Raw genomic sequence first — 20,965 nt, forward strand, 5'->3', positions numbered from 1 at the left:
AAAATGTCATAAATTTTGTTTGTTTTTTTTTGCAGCAGCTTTTACAGAAAGACTTTATTCTGATCCTTCAAATTGGCCCCTCATCTTAGTCACACCCGGATGTTCATATATGTTGGGTGAGTGTTCAATTTTTTATTGTTTATACTATATGGGGAGTTGTGATGAGTTACAGAGGAGAGTCTATTTAAATATTTCAGGAAGAAATGAAAAATACATACATTCTTTGCAAAATTAGAGATATACAAAAATGTGAGGTGTAGAGAGGAAGCTATAGAATTTTAAGTTTACATACCTTAGGAATATACTCTCTGTTCTTTTTTTTTTTAAACAAAGAGGATAATAGATACAACATCAGATACGCAGATAATACCACCCTTATGGCAGAAAGTGAAGAAGAACTTAAGAGCCTCTTGATGAAAGTGAAAGAGGAGAGTGAAAAAGTTGGCTTAAAACTCAACATTCAGAAAACTAAGATCATGGAATCTGGTCCCATCACTTCATGGGAAATGAGGAAGGAAACAACGGAAACAGTGACAGACTTTATTTTTGGGGGTTCTAAAATCATTGCAGATGGTGACTGCAGCCATGAAATTAAAAGACACTTGTTCCTTGGAAGAAAAGCTATGATCAACCTAGATAGCATATTAAAAAGCAAAGACATTACTTTGCCAACAGAGGTCCATCTAGTCAAAGCTATGGTTTTTCCAGTAGTCACGTATGGATGTGAGAGTTGGACTATAAAGAAACCTGAGCGCTGAAAAATTGATGCTTTTGAATTGTGGTGTTGGAAAAGACTCTTGAGAGTCCCTTGGATTGCAAGGAGATCCAACCAGTCAATCCTCAAGGAAATCAGTCCTGAATATTCATTGGAAGGACTGATGCTGAAGCTGAAACTCCAATACTTTGGCCACCTGATGTGAAGAACTGACTCAATGTAAAAGACCCTGACTGGGAAAGATTGAAGGTGGGAGGAGAAGGGGATGACAGAGGATGAGATGGTTGGATGGCATCATTGACTTGATGGACATGAGTTTGAGCAAGCTCCGGGAGTTGGTGATGGACAGGGAAGCCTGGTGTTCTGCAGTCCATGGGGTCGAAAAGAGTCAGTCATGACTGAACCGAACTGAATAGATACATCCATCCTTTTTCCAGAACTCTCTTTCAGCTGAGGGGAGAAAGTTCGTCACCTTTTGCTTTTTTACCCCATTTCTGTGAAAGGCACCACCCTTCTTCTGGTCTGTTAGACTTGAACCCTCAAAATAACTTTCATTATTTAAACTGCTCTCTTCCTTCACATTCAGAGTTCTTGAATATGCAAAATCTAGCTCTAAAATCCTTTTTGCATCTGTCCCTTCTTTTTAATTCCTACCACGACCACTCCAGTTCAGGATTTCTTCTTAGATAACTATAAAGTTTACCGCTAGTAGTCTTACCTCCTAATTGGTCTTTCCAGAGTCCAGCCAGATTCATTTTCCTAAAAGGAGAAATTCTCACAGTGTCTTTCCTCTGCTTAGGATACATGATGGCACCCCACCATCTGCTGGATTTAGTACCAGCACTGGAGTCTGGCCTTTGGGACCCTCAATAGCACCCCATTCACTATTGTAAATATTCACATAAAAGGATACAGGCAGCCAAATCCAGAGACTTTGCTCTTGAATTCCTGTACTTGACCCGATTATATTGTACTCTGTTCTCCTAACCTCCTTACTATACCAATCTATGGGTTATTGTCTCCCTAACTCCCTCCATCTAGCATCCTGATTCTGGCATTTGTTGTTTGCTGGACTATGCCTCTGGGTCAGCCTCCATGTCAGCAGTACCCTAGGACCCCTCTATGGCTCCCCCCTTCCCGGAAGTCTCCTAATCAGCCAACACCTATTTTGCCAGTACATTCCTGCCGCAGGCCATGTATTTATCTTGACTCCCGGAGGCCTCAGCTAAAATGCAAAACAGGGCGATGCTCACTTTCATCCCATGCTTTGCTCATGCTGCTCCATTCACCTGAAACACATTCTTTCTGTCTATTTATTGAATAAACTCATCTCCCAAGGCCCATCTCTATTTCTATATCCTCCAAGAAGTTTTGCCTGATGCCCCTAAATGAAATGTGATCCCTCTGACTTCTAATGGGATCTTGTGCCCCTCTATCCTTATCATATTACTAACTGATCGTATTTCCATGAATGCCTTTGCTGCCTAGCATCCCTGGATGACTGGACCACAGGATTAGGTTTATGGTCCTTGTCTCCCCTGACTGTCTTTCTCTCATTGGCCCACACAGCAGGCACTGAAAACGGTTGGTATCGAATGCCTCCTGACTCTGAGAATTCCAAATGCCATGTGGTCTATGTTCCAAATTACAGTGCTCTTGCTATCCACCAAAGAATTAGGATACACCTGAAAAATGAGTAGGCCAAGTACTTTTTCCATTTTATTTATGAAAAAGGGAAAATGAGAAGATAGATTCAAGGCAATGTCCTATTCAGAGGTAGGCAGCAGGACAGTACAGCGGCTTACCCTCCAGTTCTAGAGTCAGAATGCCTGGACTTGCCTAGAATCCTGACTCATCCTGCCCCAGAGACCTTGGGCAAGTTAGCTGATCTCAGTAAACCTCAACTTTCTCATTAATAAAACAAGCTGCTGTCAACATTAAAACATAATCTATGCAACACATTGTGCCTGACACAGTAGAACTTAACGGTTATTGTTGCTGCTAGTTGTACTGGGGCTGAGCAAGATGAATTCTTTGTGGATAGAAAAACTGGGAAATAATGCCTCATGGTCAAATGTCTTTATCCCAATCTTAAGGAGATTTTAAATAGTAGGTATGAAACAGAGAGCACTTCTCTGGCCAAATGTCCACTCAAGCAAGTCTGGAGGGAGGGTCTAGGTCAGTGGAACCCGAAGTGCCCAGGCATGGCTATGTCCAACTGGAGGGAGGTCTTGGCCCTGGGGAGCTCTCAGAGGTTGGTGCACTGGAAGACAACCCCTTCTGGTCACATACACACAAGCTTCTCACATAAAGTCGTACACACTGCCCGGGGGCACTGTCCCAGCCACACCTGTCATAGGAGCAGAGAACAGGGGCCTGACTCAAGGGAAAGAATGTGTACTTAGAGTTGGCAGGCCCCAGCTTAAGAAGGGCTCTTTGAGCGTGACTCAAGGCTCAGCTCCACTTACTCTGTATCTTACTACATAACTTCTCTGAGTCTCAGTTTCCTGTCTGTAAAATGGGGCAAGAATAACAACTGCACCAGCTGCTCTCATTGTATCACAGGATTATGGTATCTACCCATTCACATAATATTTGTCAAAATGCTTTGTTAACCTTCTGGCACAACATGCATGCCTGGGTTAACCAGAAGACAAATATATTTCTCAAATTTGATAGATTTATAATGCTGGAATGAAATTAATTGGGGAAGTTCAGAATGAGTTCATCACATTTAAAAGTCTATAGTAAAAAACCCCCCCTTCCAGTTTGCCTTGAAAAGTCACCTTGTTCCCACTGTGTTTTCTTAGAGTGAGACATACATTTGCTTGTGGACACAAGGCCCTCTGGGCAACTCTGGGATGTGGGACACACAGGGGATGTTCACCGCCAGTGGGACACTTACCGAGCCCTTTCATGGCCTTCCTCAGGGTCTGGGCATCTTCGGCGGCGTTGAAGCCTGAAGCGGCTTTGACAGTGCCTCCCTTGGCTGCCTAAGTGCACAAAGAAAGACAGAAAGATGTGACCAAGAGGCGCCTTCCTACCAGCACAGTGGCAACTTGCACAACAAATGTTTGTTGAGTACCCATCAGGGGCCAGACACTTGTCCAGGGGCGGGACACAGCAGTGACTGGGAGAGATGAGGCTCTTGTTCCCTTGCGGCTGATGTTCAAGTTCAGCCAGAGGTACACAGTAAAGAAGCCAATAAACAATATTCCACCAGGCAGCCGGAGGTGAAAAGGGCTACAGGGCAGAGAGAGGTCATGAGGGGATGCCCCGAGGAGTGGCATTCAGGCTGAGGTCTGATTGGCAGGAAGCAAATGACTATGCAGAGATCTGGGGGAAAGTGTTGCAGGCAGAGGTAACAGCTGAGGCAATGGCCCTGAGGCTGGAGCTGGCTTCTGAGGGATAAGCGGAACAGAGGTCAGTGGGACTCGACTTGGAGGGCAAGCTGGGGAGGGGTAAGGTAAGTGACACCATTACCTTTGAAGTAATCCTGTCTCCCCAGAAAGTGGGAAATCAAACCTGAATCCAGTCAAACCTCTTAGGTCAAACACCAATTTATGATAAAGAAGAGAAGGAGGAAAATGTTAGCCCACACAACAGGGCTGTCATCAGCACGATCCAGACTATGAGAAACACTACTTGATGAATGCTCTTTAACAAATTGCCAGAAGAATTAGAAAAGAGAGAAATATAACTTGAAAGAGATTAAAAATGCACTTCAATAATCATAATGGGTAAACCTTATTGGGATCCTGAATCAAATAGTAAAAGAAAAAAAGAAATGACATTTATGAGGCAACTGGAAAGTTTTTTTTAAAGTAAGCTGGATGCTTTTATATTATTTGCCTACTTGAATTTATTCCTTTTTCATAACGGCACTTAGGGTATCAAATTTAGGCCACTTTGCTCCTTTCCAAGAAAGGGAGGGAAATAGATACCACCTTACATAAAAGTGGGGTGATGAATGCAGAGGGGCAGTTGGTTCCAGAGGCCTGCGTTCCAATGCTGCCAACCACATGTAACAGAACCTGCTGCTGCTGCCGTTTGGCTGCTCCGTTGTGACTCTTTGTGATCCCTTGGACCGTAGCCCGCCAGGCTCCTCTGTCCGTGGGTTTCCCAGGCAAGAACACTGGAGTGGGTTGCCATTCCCTTCTCCAGGGAATTTTCCTGACCCAGGGATTGAACCCATGTCTCCTGCACTGGCAGAAGAATTCTTTACCACTGAGCCACCTGGGAAGCCCTGAACATGGACTTGATATTTTATGCCATTAAGCAACTTATGTTAACATTTTTAGGTATGATAATGTCTTTGTGCTTATATTCTATTTTTTTAGGAGTCAAATCTTATACACATTGAAAGAGTTTACAGATGAGAGGATAAGGTGATTGGAATTTGCTTCAAAATTACAGGTTAGGGGAAGTGGAGACACAGAAGAAACAGGTTGACCACAAATGAATAGTAATAACAATATAATATTATTAATATATATGAGTTATGATTACATAATAATTATTGACCATGAGTTAATAATAATTATAGGTACAAAGGGGTTCTTTTTACTATTTGATCTGCTTTTGTATGTGTTTACGCTTTTCCATAATAAAATAAGAGACATGACGAGGGCAGAATGAGAGCCTTCACAAGCTGGTGAGAAGTGAAAAGTGTTAGTGGCTCAGCTGTGTCTAACTCTTTGCGACTCCATGGATGGTAGTTCAGCAGGTTCCTCTGTCCATGGGATTTTCCAGACAGGAATACTAGAGTGGGTTGCCATTTCCTTCTCCAGGGGATCTTCCTGATCCAGGGATTAAACCCGGGTGTTCTGCCCTGCAGGCAGACTCTTTACCATCTGAGCTACGAAGGGAGCACACAAGTTGGTGAGGATTTTCTATTTTATTCTAAATGTGTTATGAGCCACTGGCAGGTCTGATTTACACATTTGAAAGATCACTTGGGCTACTGTATGGAGATACAGGACCAGTTGGGAATCTGGGCCAAGATCCAGGGATGTGATGGTAAACGAGGGTGAAATAGCAAAAATGGACACAGAAAGACTCAGCACATGTTTTGGAGGAAAGGAGGCAGAACTTGCTGATGGACTGATGTGGGAGGTGAAGAAAGAAAAGCAGCACGTGTAACTCTAAATCATTTCCTTAAGCAGCCAAGTAGAGAGTGGTATCATTTATGTAGATGGGGAAAGCTGGAGACTACCAGATTTGAGATGGCAGTGAGGAGAGGGATTTAGAAGTTCTATTTTCAAAACGTTAAGTTTGGGATGTTCGTTAAACATCCAAGTAGAGTCTAGAAAATGGTTGGTTGTACAATGTACATCTAGAGAGCAAGTCTCCAGTAATACATTTAGGACACATCAGCGTTCGGGTGGTAGCGAACAAAATGACCTGGGGAGAAACTGAAGAACAGGGGTCCTAGGACAAGCCTAGACCTCTCTAGCGGCATAGGGTTAGCAGAGAAGGACCCGAATGGATGGCCAAGAAGGACTGGCCCTTGAGGGGCCAATAAAGGAAAACCAGGACTGTGTGTTGTCCAGAGGCTGAGGAAGGAGGGAGAGGTCAGTGCCTGCTAAGGTAGGTATGAACAGAAGGCACAGAAAGGATGGTCAGATCTGGGAACATGGAAGGTCCTGGTGACCCTGACAAGAGCTTTAGCAGTGGAATGGAGGAGACAAAAGCCTGACAGAGTGGCAGAGGGAAGGAGGGGGCATCATGAGGAGGAGCTAGCAGCTCTAGATACCGAAGGTGAGGACTAGCATCACCAGAAACCAGCATGACTTAAAGTGAGACATACTCTGATGTGTATGAGGGATAGAAAGTTTGTAGAGACTAGTAGATTCTGCAAATACAGACTAAAAACTAAAAACGTCAACAAGCAAAACATGGGTTAGTGACCAGTAGGAACCATTTAATTGAATTCTGACTTAGAGATGATGTACTGATTAAGATCAAGGTGCCCTGAGTACTTCTAATGTATTTACTAAATTATTAATGCTATTTTAAAATTGATGTTATTTATAAGGGCTTCCCAGATGGCACTATCGGTAAAGATCTTGCCTACCTATCAATGCAGGAGACATAAGAGATGCAGTTTCAATCCCTAGGTTGGGAAGATTCCCTGGAGGAGGAAATGGCAACCCACTCCAGTATTCTTGCCTGGGGACTCTCACAGAAAAGCCTGGTGGGCTACAGTCCATGGGGGTCGCAAAGGGTCAGACATGACTGAAGTGACTTAGCATAATGTATGTGAGGCGGCAGAGAGAAATACATATGATTCAATATAAAATAGATGAAAAAAATCAGTGAACGAACAAACCATAGAAAATTACAGTAAGTTGAGTTCAATTCAGTCACTCAGTCATGTCCCACTCTTTGCGACCCCATGGACTAGAGCACGCCAGGCTTCCCTGTCCAGCACCAACTCTCGGAGCTTGCTCAAACTCATGTCCATTGAGTCGGTGATGCCATCCAACTATCTCATCCTCTGTCGCCCCCTTCTCCTTCCGCTGTCAATCTTTCCCAGCATCAGGATATTTTCCAATAAGTGGCTTCTTCACATCGGTGGCCAAGTATTGGAGTTTCAGCTTCAGCATCAGTCCTTCCAGTGAACACCCAGGATTGATCTCCTTTAGGATGGACTGGTTGGATCTCCTTGCAGTCCAAGGGACTCTCAAGAGTATTCTCCAACACCACAGTTCAAAAGCATCAACTTTTCAGTGCTCAGGTTTCTTTATAGTCCAACTCTCACATCCATACATGACTACTAGAAAAACCATAGCTTTGACTAGATGGACCTTTGTTGGCAAAGTAATGTCTTTGCTTTTTAATATGCTATCTAGGTTGATCATAGCTTTTCTTCCAAGGAGTAAGCACCTTTTAATTTCATGGCTGCGGTCACCATCTGCAGTGATTTTGGAACCCCAAAAATAAAGTCTGTCACTGTTTCCATTGTTTCCCCATCTATTTCCCATGAAGTGATGGGACCAGATGCCATGATCTTAGTTTTCTGAATGCTGAGTTTTAAGCCAACTTTTTCACTCTCCTCTTTCACTTTCATCAAGAGGCTCTTAAGTTCTTCTTTGCTTTCTGCCGTTAAGTGTGGTGTCATCTGCATATCTGAGGTGATTGATATTACTCCCGGCAATCTTGATTCCAGCTTGTGCTTCATCCAGCCCAGCGTTTCTCATGATGTGCTCTGCATAGAAGTTAAAAAGCAGGGTGACAATATATAGCCTTGACGTACTCCTTTTCCTATTTGGAACCAGTCTGTTGTTCCATGTCCAGTTCTAACTGTTGCTTCCTGACCTGCATACAGATTTCTCAAGAGGCAGGTCAGGTGATCTGGTATTCCTATCTGTTTCAGAATTTTCCACAGTCTGTTGTGATCCACACACTCAAAGGCTTTGACATAATCAATAAAGCAGAAATAGATGTTTTTCTGGAACTCTCTTGCTTTTTCGAGGATCCAGTGGATGTTGGCAATTTGATCTGTGTTTCCTCTGCCTTTTCTAAAACCAGTTTGAACATCTGGAAGTTCACAGTTCACATATTGCTGAAACCTGGCTTGGAGAATTTTGAGTATTACTTTACTAGCGTGTGAAATGAGTGCAATTGTGTGGTAGTTTGAGCATTCTTTGGCATTGCCTTTCTTTGGGATTGGAATGAAAACTGACCTTTTCCAGTCCTGTGGCCACTGCTGAGTTTTCCAAATTTGCTGACATATTGAATGCAACACTTTCACAGCATCATCTTTTAGGATTTGAAATAGCTCAACTGGAATTCCATCACCTCCACTAGCTTTGTTCTGAGTGATGCTTCCTAAGGCCCACTTGACTTTGCATTCCAAGATATCTGGCTCTAGGTGATTGATCAAACCATCGTGATTATCTGGGTCATGAAGATTTTTTTTGTATAGTTCTTCTGTGTATTCTTGCCACCTCTTCTTAATATCTTCTGCTTCTGTTAGGTCCGTACCATTTCTGTCTGTTATTGTGCCTATCTTTGCAAGAAATGTTCCCTTGGTATCTCTAATTTTCTTGAAGAGATCTCTAGTCTTTCCCATTCTATTGTTTCCCTCTGTTTCCTTGCATTAATTACTGAGGAAGGTTTTCTTATCTCTCCTGTTCTTTGGAACTCTGCATTCAGATGGATATATCTTTCCTTTTCTCCTTTGCCTTTCACTTCTCTTCTTTTCACAGCTATTTGTTAGGCCTCCTCAGACAACCATTTTGCCTTTTTGCATTGCTTTTTCTTGGGGATGGTCTTGATAACTGCCTCCTGTACAATGTCATAAACCTCCATCCATAGTTCTTCTGGCACTCTGTCTATCAGATTTAATCCCTTGAATCTATTTGTCACTTCCACTGTATAATCGTAAGAGATTTAGGTCATACCAAAATGGTCTAGTGGTTTTCCCTACTTTCTTTAAGTCTGAATTTGGCAATAAGGAGTTCATGATCTGAGCCACAGTCAGCTCCCAGTCTTGTTTTTGCTGATTGTATAGAGCTTCTCCATCTTTGGCTGCAAAAAATATAATCAATCTGATTTTGGCATTGACCATCTGCTGATGTTCATGTGTAGAGTCTTGTCTTTTGTTGTTGGAAAAGAGTGTTTGTTATGACCAGTTCGTTCTCTTGGCAAAACTCTTATTAGCCTTTGCCTTGCTTCATTCTGTACTCCAAGGCCAAATTTGCCTGTTACTCCACATTATCTCTTGACTTCCTACTTTTGCATCCCAGTCCCCTATAAATGAAAAGAACATCTTTTTTGGGTGTTAGTTCTAGAAGATCTTGTAGGTTGTCACAGAACCATTCAACTTCAGCTTCTTCAGCATTACTGGTTGGGGCATAGACTTGGATTACTGTGATATCAAATGGTTTGCCTTAGGAATGAACAAAGATCATTCTGTCGCTTTTGAGACTGCATCCAAGTACTGCATTTCGGACTCTTTTGTTGACTATGATGGCTACTCCATTTCTTCTAAGGGATTCTTGCCCACAGTAGTAGATGTAATGGTCATCTGAGTTAAATTCACCCATTCCAGTCCATTTTAGTTCACTGATTCCTAAAATGTTGATGTTCACTCTTGCCATCTCCTGTTTGACCACTTCCAATATGCCTTGATTCATGGACCTAACATTCCAGGTTCTTATGCAATATTGCTCTTTATAGCAACGGACTGTACTTCCATCACCAGTCACATCCACAACTGGGTTTTGTCTTTGCTTTGGCTCTGTCTCTTTATTCTTTCTGGAGTTATTTCTCCACTGATCTCCAGTAGCATATTGGGCACCTACCGACCTGGGGAATTCATCTTTCAGGGTCCTATCTTTTTGCCTTTTCATACAGTTCATGGGGTTCTCAAGGCAAGAAAACTGAAGTGGTTTGCCATTCCCTTCTCCTGTGGACCACGTTTTGTCAGAACTCTCCAGCATGACCCATCTGTCTTGGGTGGCCCTACACAGCATGGGTCATACTTTCATTGAGTTAGACAAGACTGTGGTCCATGTGATCAGACTGGTTAGTTTTCTGTGATTATGGTTTCCATTCTGTCTGCCCTCTGATGGATAAGGATAAGAGGCTTATGGAAGCTTCCTGACAGGGAGAGACTGACTAAGGGGGAAACTGAGTCTTGCTCTGATGAGCAGGCAATGCTCGGTAAATCTTTAATCCAATTTTCTGTTGATGGGTGGGGATGTATTCCCTCCCTGTCCTTTGACCTGAGGCCAAACTATGGTGGAGGTAATGAAGATAACGGCGACTCCTTCAGAAGGTCCCATGCATGCACTGCTGCACTCAGTGCCCCTGACCCTGCAGCAGGCCACCGCTGACCCACGCCTCCCCCGGAAACTCCTGCACACTCACGGGCAAGTCTGGGTCAGTCTCTTGTGGGGTCACTGCTCCTTTCTCCTGGGTCCTGGTGTGCACAAGGTTTTGTGTGTGTCCTCCAAGAGTCTGTTTCCCCAGTCATCTGGCAGCTCTATGGTGGGGTTAATGGCAACCTCCTCCAAGAGGGCTATGCCATACCCATTACAGTAAAGGAGGGGGTAGAAAGGAAATGGAAATAGAGACTTAAGGGTCAGTGTAGTTTTTTGATGTGAGACACAGATTTCTCTGCCTAGAAGCCAAAGCAAGACAGAATTGTAATCAATAAGGAGAACTGCAGTGTCCATGAGAGGAAAAGAGATCATCTGCCCAGGAAAAACTCTGCTGTTCTTTGTACTGTGTGTGAAAGTGAAAGTTGCTCAGTCATGTCTGACTCTTTGAGACCCCATGGGATAGTCCCTGGAATTCTTTAGACCAGAATACTGGAGTGGGTAGCTGTTCCCCACTCCAGGGGATCTTCTCAACCCAGGGATCGAACCCAGGTCTTCTGCATTGCAGGCGGATTCTTTACCGTCTGAGCCATCAGGAAAGCCCAAGAATACTGGAGTAGGTAGCCTGGCTCTTCTCCAGGGGAATTTCCCCACCCAGGGATTGAACCCAGGTCCTCTGTATTGCAGGTGGATTCTTTACCAGCTGAGCCACCAAGGAAGCCCATGCTATGCGGAGTGAGAGGCAACCTAAATTACTGGAGCTTTTCTGGGCTTCCTGATTTAGCAGCAGAAGGAAGAATCAAACTAGCTTTGGTTTTTCATTTATCTTCCCCTCTGTTCGCTGACACAAAATATGACTATAACCTGTTAACAATCTGGGCTTTGCTATTCTGAATTCTGTTTTCTTGTCATTGAAACTGGCCTAATTAGTCATGGCCAGCACTTCCAAAAATTGTTCTGTGTCATCCCCTTTCCCTTAGTTCATCTGTCAGGCGTGCGCCACTGTGATGTGCATCTGATTGGTGGAGACAGCAGATGGGGGAGGATCTGCCTGATATCCATGGTTCCCAGATGGCAGTGGAGTTCAGATTCATCTGGAAAACTTGCTCTGCTCGTAATGGGTGCTCTGTGCTTTTAAGATGCTAAGAGTTCACAAGCTGAGAGTAAGAAGAGATTGCCAAGGCTAAATTTAGGGCTGAGGTCATACAGAGGTTTCTTCTCACTTTTCTGATAATGCTTCTTTTGGCAAATGGTAGAATTTACCAAATTACCAGTGGTAGGATGTTATGGTGATAGCACAGACCAGCCGAGGGAGATCACTATGAATTACTGCAAAGGGAGAGGGTTTTACATCTTATATAAGCCTTGGTTGAAAGGCACCCCCACAGCCTGGTGCCCATGACTCCAGTAAAATCTCAGATTCACGCAGACAGTCAGATCCATCTCCTCTGCATCACTTGGGGGTCATGAATTCTGTGAAGAGAATCCTAATATTGGGAGAAATTTCACCTGTAGGTCTCTGTGAAGGAGACATGGTGGGCATATTTTGAGAGGTAGTAAGCTTAGTGGGAAGGAGCACAGGCATTGGAGTTGAACAGATCCAGGTTGGACTCTTGGCTTCAACGCGTCCTAACTCTGTAGTCTAGGAGAAGTTTCATTTTTCTCACCTGTATGTTAAGAATAATAATGATACCAATCCACAGGGCTGTTGTAATAATGAAGGAGGATAATACAGCATAACGCTTAGTACAAACAGTAAATGCGAAACCAAAAACTCAACTCAGTGGCCTGAGTGGCTCTCATCAGTATAATTCAACATGACCTCAGTAATATTTCTATAATAAATGTAATAGTGAGATTCTTATATCTGTTTCTGATAATATCCCTAATGCAAGCCAATGGGGTAATGTCAAAGAAAAATCTAGAATAGAGCATTGTACATGGTGGCAAGAACAATGTAAAATAGATCTAAGGCTCTCTTTAATTTGATTCAAGGATGTACATGTGGTCTGTAAAGGCATGGAGGATTTTTATACCCATAGGGCAGTTCTTGAGCAAGTCAGACTTGAGCTCTATGAGCTAGTCCACCTTAAGCTGGACTTCTCATGCCCACTGTGGTCCACATCAAGCCCATCCAAAGGCTTCAGATCCCAGAGGGTGTGGGTCTTATCTGCTGGAAGACCAGCCTTTCACCTCCTGAATATGGTCAACTTCTAACACTCATCACTTTTCTACACTTGACTGAGAAAAAGAGAAATCAATGACATTACCTTCCTTGGTTAGTGGTTAAGAATCCACCTGCCAATGCAAGGGACATGGGTTCCATCCATCCCTGGTTTTGAAAGATGCCACACGCCATGTGCCGCAACTACTGAGCCCACGTGCCAAACTACTGAAGCCCACGTACCCTGGAATCTGTGCTCCACAACAAGAGAAACTACTGCAAAGAAAAGCCTGTGCACCGCAACTAGAGAGTAGCCCCTGCTTGCCACAACTAGAGAAAGCCCGCACAGCAACAAAGAACCTGTGTACCCCAACAAAGACCCAGCATAGCCAAAAAACATATAAAATAAAATTAAAAAAAACTTCCTTGGGCACTGAATTGCTTCCCCCAAAAAAGGTATGTTCAAGTCCTAACCCCCAGTACCTCAGTCTTATTTGGAAATATTGTCATTAAATTAATTAATTAATCAATTATAATAAATTAAATCAAGACGAGGTCCTACTGGAGTACAAGGGTAAGCTGCTAATTCAACATGAATGATGTCCTTAGAAAACAGCACGTGAAGACAAAGACACTCAGGGAGAAGCCACATGGTGACATATTGTTGACTCCAGTCTCTGCTGAAGAATGCTTAAGATTGCCAGCAAACCACCAGAAGCTAGAAAGAGGCAAGGAAGAATTCCCCTCTGGATTTCAGAGGGACCTTGGCACTGCCAATACCTTGATTTTGGATTTCCACCCTCCAGAAACATAAGACAACAAATTTCTATTATTTTAAGCCACCCAGTTTGTGGCACTTTGTTATGGCAACCATATGAAATTAATGCAGGCATATTACCTGTTTTCTTCTACTATCTACCAATAGTAACAAGCAAGTTGGTGATTGGCTGTCAAAATTCTAAATGGCCTAGCTCAGCCCTTGACCCCCGCTGGAGACAGCTTTCTGAGTTGATTGTTTCACAAGGTTCTTTCAGAATTCCAATATTGAAAGAATTTTGGATGGTATTCAAACACTGCCTTTTAAAGCAAACTGCATTGCTGACGGACACTAAGGAAGTGTTAGTCACTCAGATGTGTCCAACTCTTTGTGATCCCATGGACTATAGCCTGCCAGGCTCCTCTGGCCACGGAATTCTCCAGGCAAGTAACGGGGTGGGTACCTAGTACGGGATTAAAATTAATATTTAACAAGATGAATTGACAGAGGACCATGCAAAGATAGCTTATCTGTGAGCATTCTTAGGGACTCTTTTTTTCAGGAACAAGATAAGCTGGGGAAATTTGTTCCTGTTAGCTCTGAAGTATCCATACTGATTCAATTCCAGGGCATAATGTATCATCACCTGTTCAGGGAAGGCAGGGGATTCCCCCCAAGGAAGGCTCCTCATGGCAACAGGCAAAGGGAACAGAGGATGTAGGGAGGAATGATGAAAACAAATAGCTAGAAATCGGTATTGTATCATAATCAATGAACTGTTACTCAGTTATTAAAATAATAATGAAGATGATAAATGTCAAAAGATTGGAACATGATACAAAGAAATATGTAGCAGTAAAAAGGAACGGAGGAATAAATTGCTGATATAGCACCATGCAGTCCATGGGTGGGCTGCAAAAAATACAATGCTCATAAAAAAGGAGTAGACGCCCTGTGATTCCATTTATAGGATCTTCTAGAACAGGCAAAACTCATCTATGATAAAAACCATCAGATCAGTGATTGTATTTCTGGACTGGAGTGGAGAACAGGGAGGAGACTGATCTGGAAGGGGCATGAAGGAAGTTCCTGAAGTGAGGAAATGTTCTATCTTAAGAAGAGGGCAGATACATGGTACATTTGTCAAAACTCATCTACCAGTAACCATAAGAGCTGTGCATTTCACTACATGTAAATTATACCTTTGAAAATTTTTTGTAGATATATGACAACAGTGGCTTTTAAAACATGCTTTCCTTTTAGAAATGGATCATATGGTCATTGTAGAGATTTGGAAAAAATTTTTTAAAAATTAAGAAGAAAATCTGAGTGGGAAGGGGAAGGATAAATTAAGAGGTTGGATTTAACATATACACACCACTATGTGTAAAACAGAAAACCAACAAAGACCTACTGCAAAACACAGGGAACTCTACTCAATATTATATAATAACCTATAAGGCAAAAGAATACATATATATCTGAATAGCTGTGCTGTATACCTGAAAACTACATGATATTGTAAATCAACTATGCTTCAATAAAATTTTTTAAAAGAATTAAGAAGAAAATCAAAACACCCATAACTCCATCGAGAGTAAATAATCTTAGTATGTTATCAGATGTAATATCAATGTGTTAGCATAGCAAAGGTTAGAGTGAATACACTAACTCTTCTTTAGGTTCTTACTGCTACTATTTCAAAACCACTATCGAATGAGTAGGGTCTAAAACTAAAATGATGGAAAATAATAGGGAATTACAATACTGTTATTATATCGAATGGTTTTCCTTTCCTTTAAAGACATACTTAAAAAAAAATAAAGACATACTTTAACTGTCCAATAAGTAATAGTCATAATGGGAAAATAGGATCTATGAGAGCAACTGAGGCAATTCTCCTCAGTGGAAAGCCCATGAAAGGGTCACTTGGTTATAGACTTGACATGTAGAAAGGCTGAGAGCTTGTTCAGAACAGGAAGAGCAATCCATTAATTTTGAGTCCCCAGAGTCAAATACCACACACAAAGTAGGGACACCATAAACATGTCTGAATAAATGTTGTACATGTCCAGGGAGAACCCATCAAGAACAAATAGATTTTACACGAAAGCATAAGAGATTTGGTACAGACATGAGTAAGCCTTTGACTGTCAGGGATGATGAAGAAAATTCTAAAATATCTAATGAAAAAAAAAGTTAAACGTATATTACTATTTGTTCTGTATAGTTTACACCTCCATTTTCCTAAAGGAAGGCGTCGAGAGCTGGCAGAATGTCCAGGTCCTCTCTGGGTATAAGATTCTACTTCTATTATTTCTTCCCAGAAGACCAGGGATTAAGCATCACCTGCCCACTCATTTCTCATTCTCCTCATTTGGGCAGGAGAAGGAGAGCAGGTGGCCAGCCTCAGGTAGGGCCACATTTGCAGCTGAACGGCTCAGCTTCCACATCAGTAGGGAGCTTTATGGAACCCTCCAAGGGATCCAATTCCCTGCCTGTCCCAGAGATCAGATAACGAAGCTCAGAGGAGTCCAGCCACAGCTAGCAGCAGGAGGTGGATGAGAAGCTAACACACTCTGATGAGCCTAAAATGATAAGGTAGCACCCAAAGTGGACGGCAGTCATCTCCTGCTGGGAAATGTGGTGGGATTTTGGATTTTTCCTTTTTATTTGCCTACAGTTTCTACAACGAACACATCGTGCTTCTGCAGAGAGAAATAACTTGTTTCTGCATCTCAAGATATTAGAAGGATTCAAAGGAGTCCCTCTTTGAATTAATTTTCAGGGTCAGGTGACTCACCAGCCCTGAAAGAGTGTTTCACCAGTGTTTCAGGTGACTCACCAGCCCTGAAAAGGTGTTTTTGGAAAAAGAAAAAAAAAGAAACTACCTTTCCATTTCCTCCTCCCTCCCCTCTGTTGAGCAAACAACCCTTTGTATGACAGCAGGCCCTGATTACACATCCTGTACCTGTCTGGGGCTGGCACCAGGGAGGGTGAAGCCCATCCCCAACTTACCATGATTATGACTCTATGTCAGGGTCACGGTTCGGTCAGTCAAGCAGAAGTTCCTGTGTGATAAAAGCAGAGGGGATGAGAGAACTGCCATTAAAATCATTAATCAAGATAACTCACAGTTTGTACAAAGTTAAGCCACAGGGAAATAACACCCAATTTCATCAAGAGGGCAGCTATTGATTAGCCAAAGAGACAAGAGCCAAGCTAATCATTAAAGAAAAACTGTTCTAAGAGGCAAGTGAATTATGCCAGACAGTCTCCTAGCTGCTCTTCTGCTTGGAGATAACACATTACAGATATGATTCCTCTTGCTTAGTTAGGGTGAGCTACATTATTTAAATTTAAGCCAAGCCTAGATTCTAAACTGGAAGTGTTAGTGGATCAGAAGAGGAGCCTCTTGGAGACAAAAAATAATCTGACTACATCAGGGGGAAAGTGCTGCACTCCAGCCTTTACCCTGAATGAGTCGTGTGTGTGTGTGTGTGTGTGTGTGTGTGTGTGTGTGTGTGTGTGTGTGTGTGTGTGTGTGTGTGTGTGTGTGTGTCCATTTGTATATGATGACAGGCCACTGGCCCAACTCACATTAGACCTTTCTTTTTCCCAATGGCCACTGTCACTGCCACCATCTCAGGACTTAAAGGTGCTTCTTCCCTTTAAGGTACAGCCTTACCCACTCAGTTTTGCCCTTTGTTCTTCAGCACCCCCTCCATCAAGAAGCCTTGAGCCATCACACATGTATTCAGTCATTTAGAATGCAAGAAATGTCTTTACTGTAGACGAGCCTCTGTGGGGCAGACCCACTGGCTCCCTGTTTTCACATTCAGGTCCTACAGAAAAGGCTCCTTTTCTGAGCATTTGGTGAGATCCTTGAACTCAAAGAATTACTCCAGAACCAGAAGCATGGGCATCACCTATGAGCTCTTTAAAATGCAGAATCCCAGGTCCCCACTCCAGACCTACTGCCAGAATCTGCATTTTAACAAGATTCCCAGAATATCTGTCTGCACAGTGGTTTGAAAATCACTGGCCTAGATAACCCTGTCAGGTTGTTGTTATTGTTTAGTCACTGAGTTGTGCCCGACTCTTTGCAACCCCATGGACTGGAGCCCGCCAGACTCCTCTGGCTATCCTGGGATTTCCCAGGCAAGAATACTGGAGTGGTTTGCCATTTTCTCCTGCAGGGGAATTTTCCTACCCAGGGATTGAACACACGCTTCCTGCATTGGCAGGTGGATTCTTTACCACTGAGCCACCAGGGAAGCCCAATCCTACCAGGAAGCCTTGTTCTATCATTCCCCCAGAATAACTGCATCCTTCTTGGCCAACTTTATCACCGAGTCCTGTTGGGCCACAGTCACTCTTCATCTTCCACTTTCTGAGGCTCAGCTCCCTCTTCCTTGTTTCCCATCACTTACTGCAGACTTACTGTGTTTGACCAGGGGGTCAATCCCTTCCTGTGGGGAATGTCAACTGGCTCCGAGGCACAGCTTGAGCAAAGGTGCAGAGGTGGGGATAAGCTGTGGCTTCAGGGATGGCTTCAGGGACAATGAGACGGAGAGGCTGCTGGAGCAGACGGCTCCTTCTGGGGAAGGCTCAGAGATACGAGTGGAAAAGCAGGCAGGGAATTGATTATTAAGGGCCCTGAATGTCCACCTGAGGAGTTTGACTTATAATGTAGGCAGTGGGGAAACAGTGAAAGGGTTGGGTTTTGCAGAGAAATAATGTAAGACAAAACATACTTTAGCAAGTTACTATACTAGGGGGTAGACTAGAGTCAAAGCCAAGGAGTCAGGAAGGCTTGAGATACTATTAAAATACAGGAACAAAGATCTATACTAAAATAGGCAAAGATCTGGGCAGTATGTGGCCCCTGGGACAGGATTTACAAATGACATTTTTGTAAGGAAGACATTACTGGATTTAGTGGCTCCTGAATTATCTGAATTTATACACTCAATCACTAAACATTCGTAACACACCTCTGTATCTCAGTCATTGTTTTAACTGATAGAGATAATATGGTGAATAAGACAAGGAACCTGCCTTCAAGGAGCTTACAGTGTTTCAGGAAAGACTGACAACAAATAAAGAGATGATTACATAAGACAGTATGACAAAAACCACTACAATATTGTAAAGTAATCAGCCTCCAACTAATAAAAATAAGTGGAAAAAAAAAAAAGACAATTTGATACCAGTAAGATGAAAATACAATACGATAATGGTATAGAACAAGGATCAACAAACTTCAGCTCAGGGGACACATTCTAATTTTAAACAGTCTATCAGCTAAGAAACATTTTTAACATTTTCAACAGTTGATCAAAAATCAAAGGAATAATATTTCATGACACATGAACATTCTATAAAATTCAAATTTCAGTGGTGGTTTGAGCAAAGCCTTCTGGAAATACTGAGAGTCATTATTCAATGAGCTAGAAATATTTTACCACAGGAAGAAGCTGTGTCACATTTGAACACAGGGTGCTTTTAGCCAGACAATGTATTTTAAAACTTGGAAAGCACACAAAGTAAGTCCATTTATATAAAAACAGCTGTTGTATATTTATTATATACTAGTATCAACTGAGTTTCTAAATAGATTTTAGAAACGAATGCAGTCAATGGCACCCTTTGATTCTTTCATTAGATAGCAGATAATACGTGTAAAGTGAACCCACACAAATGCTGACTAGTACAGTATGTGGCACCTCAATAATTAGGCAGGAGTGAGGAAGGAAGTGAACACACCCCTCTCCCAACACAGAATTGCTGTAGGCCTCTTCTCAACTCTACAGAACCATCAGCCCCCGGAAGATGAAAGGCCCTTCTCCATCTGTAAAAGCCCACCCACATGTGCAGAGCCAAGGATTCTTATAGCAAGGGCTCCCAACCTCTGGAATCTAGTGCCTGATGATCTGAGGTGCAGCTGATATAATAATAGAAATAAAGCAAACAGTAAATGTAATGTCCTGGAATCATCCCGAAACCATCGGCACCTGCTCCCGCTTCCAGTCCATGGAAAAACTGTCTTCCATGAAACCAGTCCCTGGTGCCAAAAAGGTTGGAGACAACTGCTCTAAGGAACCTTTTCTCCCTCAGCCTCCTTGATTCTTTTGCTCTTTCTCTCTGATGGCCAGCCTACAATCCCATAAGCTGATCAGTATGACCAAGTTCACAGTGACCCAGACTCTGTTGTTGTATACAACTGTGGGGTTGTATAAGCTCCTTTTGTAGCTCATGGGTGGGGGGAAGGGGCAAATTATTAGCAGCTGTGCCTCAAACTTTACATCTGGGAAATGCAGACACATTCAGTTTGGGGCATGGCTCAAATGACCTTGAAAGCATCAGGACTCTTCAAGATGGAAAGATGAAGCCTGAAGAGACCATATGTTTGAGATGTCTTTTAAAAAAACCAGTATGTGGGTGGAAACCTGCATCTTCTTTATAATATGTGAACTCCTCACCTAGGGCTTCCCTGATGGCTCAGTGGAAAAGAATCTGCCTGCAATGCATGAGACAATGGAGACGTGGGTTCAATCCCTGTGTCAGGAACATCCCCTGGAAGAGGAAATGGAAACCCACTCCAGTATGCTTGCCTGAAAAATCCCACGGATAGAGAAGCCTGGCAGGCTATAGTCTATGGGGTCGCAAAGAGTCGGACATGACTGAGCAACTAAACAGAGAGAAACAGATACCTTAGGCTCAGGACAGGGCTCTCAAAGGTTTTAGGATATAGTTTTAGAGCAACTGAAAGAAAGCTGGTAACTCAACATAAGAGACTTTTCCCAAGTGAATACATATTCCTTTGCATAAGGGAATAATAACGCTGTAAATTGTTGTTTAGTCACTAAGTCATGTCCGACTCTGCAACCCCATGGACTGTAACCCACCAGGCTTTTCTGTCCATGGAATTTTCCAGGCAAGAATACTGGAGTGGGTTTGCCATTTCCTACTCCAGGAAATTTTCCCGACCCAGGGATTGAACCCATCCATGCCTCCTGCTCAGCAGGTGGAATCTTTACCACTGAGCCACCTGGGAAGCCTTAAGCTATAAATAAGTTCAATCTATTTCAGGTTAAGATTACATGCACTTTCAGAAATAATTTACAATGAATTCATAAAGAAAAATTAGGTATGTCAAGATCACACCCCTATTATTTTTCTATAGAATGTTTAGGACAATTATTACATTACTCCACATACTGCCCTATTATATCACTGCCAGAAATTGGCAACCCAGTGAAGACTCAACCATAAAGTTTCTTAAGTCCTTACGGCAGACTGCAGATGCATGAACAAGGCCCACTCCTGGTAACATTGCAGGAGGCCATGCAGACAGCAGTGTGATACATTCCTCCCCATCCACCCAGACTTTGGACAGCAGGCAAATGAGACCGACTAGTAAAATCAGTAAATAATCATGAAAACAATGATATGCAAACTCATCTAAGGAGGAAGAATGGCTCTCAAGATGAAAT

The 20,965-nt window shown here is 42.8% G+C and overlaps 1 protein-coding gene across 2 annotated transcripts in view; it reads right to left on the minus strand.

Moving 5' to 3' along the window:
* The window catches only part of ANXA4 (annexin A4), a 72,572-nt gene that overhangs the window by 29,275 nt on the left and 22,332 nt on the right, over window positions 1-20,965 (minus strand). For both annotated transcript variants that reach the window (XM_061155131.1, XM_061155132.1), the window contains 2 exons: window positions 16,485-16,537; window positions 3,621-3,708 (listed from right to left, as the gene is read on the minus strand). In XM_061155131.1, coding sequence (XP_061011114.1) covers window positions 3,621-3,708; window positions 16,485-16,487 — 91 coding nt within the window. In that variant the 5' untranslated portion in view covers window positions 16,488-16,537. The remainder of the gene's footprint in view (window positions 1-3,620; window positions 3,709-16,484; window positions 16,538-20,965) is intronic.

Source organism: Dama dama, chromosome 11 (assembly GCF_033118175.1).
Source record: "Dama dama isolate Ldn47 chromosome 11, ASM3311817v1, whole genome shotgun sequence".
Classification (NCBI taxonomy): domain Eukaryota; kingdom Metazoa; phylum Chordata; class Mammalia; order Artiodactyla; family Cervidae; genus Dama; species Dama dama.